General features: G+C 32.7%; 1 protein-coding gene across 1 annotated transcript in view; it reads right to left on the bottom strand.

Annotated features, from left to right (window-relative positions):
- Positions 1-9,947, bottom strand: part of LOC111631855 (dolichol-phosphate mannosyltransferase subunit 1-like) — a 45,617-nt gene that overhangs the window by 24,727 nt on the left and 10,943 nt on the right. Inside the window, 1 exon segment of the mRNA XM_023376185.1 lies at positions 5,174-5,293. Within this exon segment, the coding sequence (XP_023231953.1) occupies positions 5,174-5,293 (120 nt within the window).

Below are 9,947 nucleotides of genomic sequence, written 5' to 3' on the forward strand. Positions count from 1 at the left end.
GTTTGCTCTGGGCAATGATGAATCAGTGAGTCATTCAGTCAGTCAGTCAGTCAGGACAAGCAATTTTATATATTTAGATTAAAAGAACCATCGGACGAAAAAATTAATAAATTTTCTTGTTACCCATGATATAAAAAAACACGAGGATTCCAAAACTAATGAATAAATCAATTTTAAATCACTAAATATATCTATAGAAAACAAATTAATTACTTAATTAGAACAAAAAAACTCAACAGACTAGTAAATGTAAGAATTCAAAATTAAGATATTAAAAATGTCACAACAAAGTTTGGGTCTCCATTAGGTCCCAAATGACTTGAAATATTGATATATTCCCTATCTATATATAATAAGCCAAGTGTCTATGAATTCACCCAGTCATGACATTGAACCAAACAATAAAAAGAAGATACGGTTTTGACACATACAAATGCTAAAATGGTTTAATCACAAAGACTGAATTGACAAATCAAAGGAGGATTTTTCCAAGAAACAGCTGAACTCTAATCAAAAACTTTGCCCTCCATACTACTATACAACTTTAATTCAAAATCCTACAACATAAAAAAATCACTAGAAGATTTGCTGTAACTTGAAACATTCTCTCTCTATTATATTAGGTTGTTTGGAAAGTAATTTCATTTTTTTTACCACTAGACATATTAGTCGTACTTTTCCCACCATTTTCATTCTAAACCATATTATCATTATATATTTTGACAGCTAGCATTTTAAGGCTTATTTGTAAAAAATTTTGTTTGATTTTGTGCAATTGTTTATTTTTTGTGTTCCATCAAATATGGAAGATCAAAAGCAGCATTTTCGACATATTTTGCTCTTTTATTACAGAAAAGGTAAGAATGCTAAAATCAAAAACACCTTAATTTGCTGAGAAAAACTTTTAATGAAAAGCTAACGTTTTCAGCCAACTCTATTGGCCATCATCAGGCTAAGTTTTTCGAACACAATTCGAAAAACTTAGCCTGATGACAACAAAACAGGTGTAGTATTTTACCACGATAATGTCAAATTTCACAAAGTTTGGTAACTCGTCAGAAACTGTTATAACTTAGATGGGACATGCTATCACACCAACCATATTCACCAGATCGAGCACACTCAGATTATTACTTGTTCCTGTCTATACAAATTTTTTTAACTGTAAGACATTTACTTGAAATGACAATGTCAAAAGTCACTTGGATCAGTTTTTTGTAAGCAATGATCAAAACTTTTATGAATGTGAAATCATGACAACAGGTATTTGACCAAAATGGTTGATAAATAATTCAATAAAATATTTATTTATTANTCGAGCACACTCAGATTATTACTTGTACCAGTCTATACAAATTTTTTTTAACTGTAAGACATTTACTTGAAATGACAATGTCAAAAATCACTTGGATCAGTTTTTTGTAAGCAACGATCAAAACTTTTATGAATGTGAAATCATGCTACTACCAGAAACAATGACAACAGTTATTTGACCAAAATGGTCGATATATAATTCAATAAAATATTTATTTATTATAAAAATAGTGTGTTTTTTCCACGGAAAAAAACGAAATTACTTTCTGAACATCCCAATAGTTACTACAAAATGATGTTTCTTGTTGCAAAAATTTGTTATGTATTCATCACATAATAAATCTTGTACATGAAATGATAATCAAAATTAAAATAACATCTCTTGAAAAATTTAAAATGAAAGAAACATTTATTATCTCAAACCCATATGACACTTCCTAAATTTGTTCTACATATATGAAAACTAAACATTCCTGAGGAGTCAACTCAGGTGATATCAGTATTCTGTCAAAAAGACCACAAATGAAACTGTTCTTCATTAATCTCCACAAATTAAAGTTATAAAACTTTTTACGTAAAAAGATAATAAAAATATGAATTTAAAAAACTTTAAGTTATATATTTACTAGCATATAAGCCCGGTGTTGCTTGGGCAAAAAGTTACGATAGCGAATGCAAGAATTAGGTTCCCCTGTTTCCAGACTAATTAGAAAATTTTTAGATGGGTCTAAAATTATGTTTGATTTAATGCAAAAAACCGCATCTGCGCCTGTAAATCTTGCATGTTGCTTTCTCTTAACACTTCCATTGTTGAAGCCTTAATCTTGTCACTTTCCCCAGAGGGGGATTTCAAAAAAATCCCTGGTTAGTTCTTGTGACGTACCCTAAAGCCGGATGCACACATGCAGCACAGCAAGGAAAAGCAGCAGGATGATGTCACCTTTTCTTGCCGCAGAAGTTGATTTTGTGCTGCTTTTCTCGTGCCGCAAAAGTTGGTTGAATTTTCTCTTTTGCGGCAACTGCCGCCAAGACGCATTTCTATCAGCCAATAACAGTTTGTCTGGTAGTCACGTGAGAAAATACAATCACATGGTGTTTTAATGGCGGAAAGTTTGACACAGTTAACCGAGATAACTAATATCAGAATAAAGAGGAAAGGATAATAAATTTAACACAAATTGTACACAAATAATCATATATAATTTAATTCAAAGAACAAAACCGAATCATACTCGAAATAGTATTCTTTATCAAGGAATAAGCATATTTTGTATACCAGTTCTTTATCAATCCAAGAAAATATCTCTAACCCAAAATCTTCGACAAAATCGTCTAACTAAATAAAACAAGCTGTACAAAACAAAATTTGTAAACATGTGGATAGTGACAATATCGGTATCATTAGCCATCTTGAATACTGAACGCATGCGCCGAAATGTAAGCGGATTGCCGCCGCGCGGCGAAGATGCGTTTGTGACATGCTTTTCCTTGCCACGCCACATGTGTGCATCCAGCTTAACTGTATACCAAATTTCAAGTTTCAACTCCTAACCGTGCTGAAATGCTCACAATGAAATGCTCGTATACACACACACCATCTATCATAGGATAAATGTAATATGCCAGAAACCTTCGCGGGAGTGTATTAAAAAACTTCCCAAAGTTTCATGGCAATCAGATAAATGGTGTAGTAATGCATGAAGGACAGACGGACAGACAGACAGAAAGACATACATTCATTTATATATATATACATCTAAAATATAAAGCAATTTATCAGTACTTCTCATAGTTTCACGGCAATCGGATAAACGGTGTAGTAATGCATGAAGGACAGACAGACACACAGACATACATTCATTTTTATATATATAGATTGTACAGTTAGCCTCACTTAATGTCAGTAATCTGTTCCTAAAAATCAGATATTCTGCATGANGCGGTCGTCCGCTTCAACCGGCATTTAGACCCCCTATATAGGGAGATCGCTAGCAACAGCCGCACCAAAATCGCGTACTTAAGAACCGGCACGCTTTACGACTTGCTGCGCAACGCGAAGGACGCAATCGATCTCACCAGGGCCCCAGGTGTTTACTCCGTTCCCATACGGGACGACAGGTTCAATAGAGACTTAGTTTACATCGGCTCCACCATCCGATCAACACAGAAACGTATACGCGAACACCAAGCTGATATTAAGCATAAAAGACACACCACTGCCTTATCCACCTATGTCACCGACCCGGAAATAAGGGCGGACTTCCGGAACACCAAAGTTATCAGACACGTGTTCCGTGCGGACCACATCCGTCACCTGGAGGCCTGGGAAGTTGTTTGTCATTAAATAAAAACATAAATACAGTAAAACCTGTCCTTCATGAAATGGAAACCTGCCTAAAAATGGAAAAAATTATCTGCAATATAGCAATTTTCTATGTTAAATTTTACTATAAGCTGAAAACCTGTCCAACACAGAAACAGAAGAGAATTTTGTGTATGAAGAATGTAACTTAACCTCGGTACAAAGGAAAATCATGATTCCATTTGTAGACATATAAATTAAAATAGTCTCCAAGTATAATAGTCAGCATAGAGCATGACAAACTGTATTCTGAGAATTATTTTGAACCTTGTAGGAGAAACAAAGCTTAAGTGACATACAAACACAATGTTTTTGTTAATATTAGTCTTTGTTAGAATTAACCAGGAATATTATTAAATACTTTTAAAAATTGAGAATTTTCAAGAATCAAATGAGTTTCTGAGAATTGAGTTCTAGAGAACAAGCAACGAATGTAATTTGTCTCCAAATGGATTGTCAAATTATTATCAGGCTATTATAATTAGTAAATAGATATAAATGAATCTGGTTAGAGATAAGAGATACAGTACATATAATGTGATTCATGAAAATAATGTGAATAAGGTAATGTAATGCTGCCAACTTATCTTGTATGTGGTTAGTAACTAACTAGTATCAACTATTCAAAAATAAGTTAATTTAACATGTTGATAATTAGAAAATTGATCAAGATGAAGTAAATCAGAGTATTAAAATTTCTTGAGAAGTCAGATCAAAGAATAACTATTTTTGCATTACTGTAATTCAATTAGAATTTCTGACAGCAGAGCAAGACACTAGTTTTTTATACTTGAATTGACTTGTTTGCTGTTTGTTTTGTTTGTTTAGTTATTTACAGCAATGTAACACTTGGGCAATCTGCCTAGGGGGAACGCCTTCTGAAAGGTCTTTTTAAGAATAACTGGTCCCTATTCAGGTGTTACAGATGTGGAGAAAACCTGAAAACTTCAAGTGGCCAGCCCATCCAGGCAAGGTGCAAACCCATGACCGAACTCCCAGTGTTCAGGGAACAGAACCACTTTGGCCACTGGTAACTTTGTTTCCTGTTGTCTGAGTTCATAAGAATTACAGCTGAGAACTATTTCAATACTGAACACAAGTTCTTGGAAACAATGAGAATGTTTTGCAAATGAGTAGTTCTCAATTCTTCCATTCAAATACGCCCATCTTTAATTGGAATCACTTTGGAGTAATTGGAATTCAACCTAATAAGACTTTTTTATGTTAGCAAAAATGATTTTACTATAAAAATAAATATAACTGTGTAAAATTTATCTTGTAGTTTAAAGATAAAAAAAAAAAACAAAAGAAGAAAAAATAACAAAATCTGTTCAAAACAGAAATCTGCCAAACCAAAAAAAAAAATATTTGGTATCATTTCAGCTTACACAGGTTTTACTGTATATTATACCAAAATTTTTAACATATAGATCTTCATTTAAAATGATTTTAAAACCTTTATGACTAAATAATATTATGATAACTATAAAGAATGACTTATCTTACATGGTGAGACAAATCAGCATCCATTATTATGATAAAATTTCCCTTTGCATGTTTCATTCCATGAATATATGCTGTACCTAAACCTAATTTCTTTTCTCTTGGTCTCAAAATCTAAACAGAAATAGTTATAAAATTTAAATATTAAGTATATTTAAATATATGATGTTAAAATATTTTATACAATTATAATAGATGTTCAATTTGTTAAATTAATAGAGAGATTGTGGCCGACGTTTTTAACGCAAAAACGTGTATGTTGGACGTTCAGCACCGCTTTCCTATAAGCCTAGAATTTTGACAATGGTGTTTGGATAGTCAGTGGAACCATGCTTGACATCCCAAACACCATTGCCAAACTTCTAGGCCTTTAAGAAAGCGGCACTGAACGTCGTAAATTGATGAAAATTTTGGCTGAATTTTCATCAATTTAATGTAATGAACATTCTATTAATTCAACACTATATTCATTTATATTAAATAAACTATCATTTTTATTAGAGATGATACAATACTGAATTCTGTGGACATGATCTGATGTTGATAATTTTTCTACTGATCCAATCTGATACTCACTTCTATATGATACTATAGATGTTGGTAATAAAGGAAAGCTCATTAATTGAGAAAATTTTCACTTTGTTCACTAATCATTTAAATTCAAACATAAAGAAATAAAAGTTTATAAACCAATTTAAAGGCATCTTTCAGATCTGGGTCCTAGAAATTATAATTTCCAGTTTGCCTAGAACTACTTCAGCCATTTTTAGGAAAAAATTTAAACATACATTGAATAAATTTATGACAGTAAAGAAAAATTGCCAGATTGAGAAAAGAGTTACAAAATCATCAACTGGCTTGAGATATTACCAACTCTGACTACAAATCATCAGATTTGGCAACACTGCTTGCATATTACCCATCCATTGCTATGCAGCACCTTATACCAAGTTGGCACTATAAGTCTGGTCTAAGAACACCAGACTTATCAGACAAGCATTCCGTGCGGACCACATCCGTCACCTGGAGGCCTGGGAGATTCATAAAGCTATCAGGGGGGGGGCAACGGCATCAACTACAAGGATGGGGAAACGCTCACACAGGCGTGGAAGTATTTGTTCGAGGAATTCGAACAGGGACAGTCGGAGGGGTGAAACCCGACGCGCACATTTATTTATTTACATCGTTGGCAACATCGTTACGGTCGGGACGAAACATGACCAGTCACCACCTGAAGCAGACCTCGGTAGAGGTCGAAAGTACTTGTGGAATTTCGACGGACATAACACTCGTAAAAAAAGGTTTTCGTGGATTGTTATTATTCAACGCAGTGTTAGGTTGTTGGAAGTCGTTTATCTTAAAAACTTTCAAGTTATAGAGGTTAGACAAAAATCAAAATTTTGTACATTGATCCATAATAAAATATATACACAATATTTCTGTGAGTCTTATTATGTAGAATCATTGCATCAATGTAAACCTCTTGGTGTTGTCCAGAAACTCAAAAATGTTGAACTAAATGGTTAAATAAGCTACTGAGAAATGCTTTCCCAAATAGTTGATCTATTCACTCCCTAAGTGTTTTGTAAGGATTTTTTTAATTGCAATATTTTATGCCTAGAATTGTTTTTTTTTTGTTTTTTATCACAAACATACCACTCTTTGTGACTGTTATTTTTTAAAAATTTGTCACAAGGTTAAAATTTCTACATAAAATCAGACTTTAATCATTTTTTAATATTAATTTAAATTATTAAAAATTTGTTTATTTATTATGTGGTCAGAAAAATCCATTAGCAATCAAAAACAAAACTTGGAAAAAAAGCAGATTTGAATGGCAGTTACAGTATCTAGGTCACACACACTGTCTGGAAACCACCACCTCCACCTGTTGTCTGTCACATGACATAATGTTTATTTTTAGTCATAGATGTTTCCAGCTCTTTATAGAAAGTTTCTGATTAGTTTATTCGATAGATGAACACTAATTATTTTATTTAAATTAAAATTCTGTTGTTTATGAGAATACTGTATCAAAACTCCATTTGAGTTAATCAGTTTAATTTAACATGTATATCCCTATGCTGAATAACTGGGGAAAGAAAATGACTTTCAGAGTTAACATGACTTTTAATTATCCCAATTTGAGTTAACCAGATCCCACTGTAATCTGTGTTCACTATTTTGAAAATGATTGCATCCCTTCTTCTTTAAATACAAATATTCTACAATAACAAAAATAGCACTTTTCTTACACTGAACTATAAAAAATTGTCAAATCATGTCATCATAAACATTTTATATTATACACCCTGACATGTCCATTAGTCTGGAATAATAGAAGTTACTGGATGTTCTATAATGAATACCCTTATTTCAACTGCTTATAACTTTTAAGGAAAAAAGTTACAGATGCCAGAACTTGCACATCAATATGTACAGTTCAGTTCAGTTCAGTTATTTATTAAAATAAAAATATACATAGTACATCCCAGTGCCGTGAAACATAACCGGGTGGGATCAGAAATAAGGTTGAAAATACAATGTAATGAGGAATAAAATAAAATAAACAATTGGAATATACAACAGGCATACCACAGTTCGAGGCATGCAAAGGTGCTACCTGCACCTGAACAAGAAAACACATATGTACAAATTTAGGATTGGATTACAAAATAAAGAAGAGACGTCCATCAGTAGAAAGGGACTGTGGTTCTTCTGAAGTACATGTCAGTTAGGTGAATGAAGGCATAGTATGAGTCCTTATGCTCAAAAATGCAGTCCAGATTTTGAGGAGGCCAGTTCACATCGTGTGCCTCCAGGATAATCTTGAGAGAAAATCTTTCCAATTCCATCATTGGACAGTCTATTATGTAGTGCAAATTGCCATCCGGTGTACCACAAACAGTACAATTAGGGTCGTGAGGGTATTTGAATCTACTCAAGTAAGAGTGAAAAGCACCATGGTTGGATAGCATCTGAGTAAGTTTATGGCTGGGTGAATACCATTTATTTTTTAAAAATTCCTTAATATTATTAATAAGTTTTGAAGTTATGGTTGTGTAACTCATCAATATGTACAATGATAAACTTTTCAGTTATTACTTTATGCACTGAGTATGGACACCTCCAGTGACACAAAATGTCCAATGAATATCCTACCTCCTGCCATACATTTTGCAACATTTGGAGAGTGACTTCAACTGCTCATATGATGCATTCATGCAAAGTGAGCATATCTGGCACAGATGTTGTATAAACCCTGCCCTTAACATATCCCCAAAGGAAAAAAAACTGAATGAGGTAATGACAGGTGGGTGATCTTAGAGACAATGGGATAGCACACCTAGCAGGAGAATTGGGAACCGGAATCCACAGCCACCAAAACTTCAAGAGTGCACAAACACACTTGCCAAGGAAAACTGAAATCAATGATATCATATAAAGCAATAACATTCTGAAATTCAGGTAATCATTTTGGGACATCCTGTATGTTAATCTTTGTTTATTCTTTTACAGGTAAAGCATGGCTCTGAGTAAGGAGAAATAAATTCAAGTTATTTTGATAGGGATACACAGTCAATGAGGAGTTGCCAGAGTTTAACAGGCTGTATTTATTCTACACTTGAGCATCAATCATAAAGCAGTCTGGGTGTAGCCCATTTAACTCTTTGGCAACTTATTGCTGATTCTGAGATGATTACCATCAAAATAATTTGAATTTATTGCACCTTATACCATGCTTTACCTGCAAAAGAATAAACAAAGATCAATAAAAGTTCTATAAACAAACACACCCAAACATTTACATACTACTTCCATACAAGTCTATGGAACACCTGTATAATTAGCAATTAGTGTTGAGTATTCATATACTGTAACACACTTCCTTTCATTTTTTGACATCTTAATAGTTATTATAAAATTCATATAAAAAATCATATAGTGTTATTCTACAATATATGTATTTTTCATACTCTGTGATAGCATGATTATTAACAAATTTCACAAGATTAGAAAAGAATAAAGTTCAAGATGTAAGTTTAAAAACTAATCAAACATGTTTTATTTGAAAGTTACAGATATTGACAAAATCATTATAATCATTTATGCTTTTCACACATCAATAATCTTGTTTCTAATTATATAATATATATATATAATATCATTTTCATAAAGGGGATGAAAACTCGGGACTACTCATTGGTATTGCCCGAGTGTGAAGAAGAGTAGAGGAAAGGTAGTTAAGGGAAGAGGCGAAGGGGAAAGAGTAAAGCGAGATAGGAAAGGGGATGAAAAGGGAAAGTTTCATGGGCGCCCAGCCTGTTTTATTAAGAATCAAATGAAACATACAGATATGGCTCCTGGCCATCAGATACAGACAGTAATTGCAATATTTACAGTATGTACAATTGAAGACAGTTTGATTACACGTAGTTTGAAAACAATTTTAACCGAAAAAACAGAAGAACATAAATCAAATCAATATTTTGAACAAATACAGTTCTTGCCTGTCAGAATACAGACGATAAATAAACTTTTAACAAAATATTTTAAGGAAAAATGATTACACATAGAATGATCAAATTTACTAATCGAAAATACAATAGTAATTAGACAACATTAATTAATGTATTAATCAAATATGGCTTCTCGCCATCAAAAAACATAAATTATACATTGATGAAATCTGAATCTTACAGTTATCACCGAAAGTAAAGTATTACAATAAATTAACTTAAACTATATATCGAAAAGGTTATAACAA

This window comes from Centruroides sculpturatus, unplaced genomic scaffold (genome assembly GCF_000671375.1).
Source record: "Centruroides sculpturatus isolate CEXI.00-Female unplaced genomic scaffold, Cexi_2.0 scaffold695, whole genome shotgun sequence".
In the NCBI taxonomy this organism is placed as follows: domain Eukaryota; kingdom Metazoa; phylum Arthropoda; class Arachnida; order Scorpiones; family Buthidae; genus Centruroides; species Centruroides sculpturatus.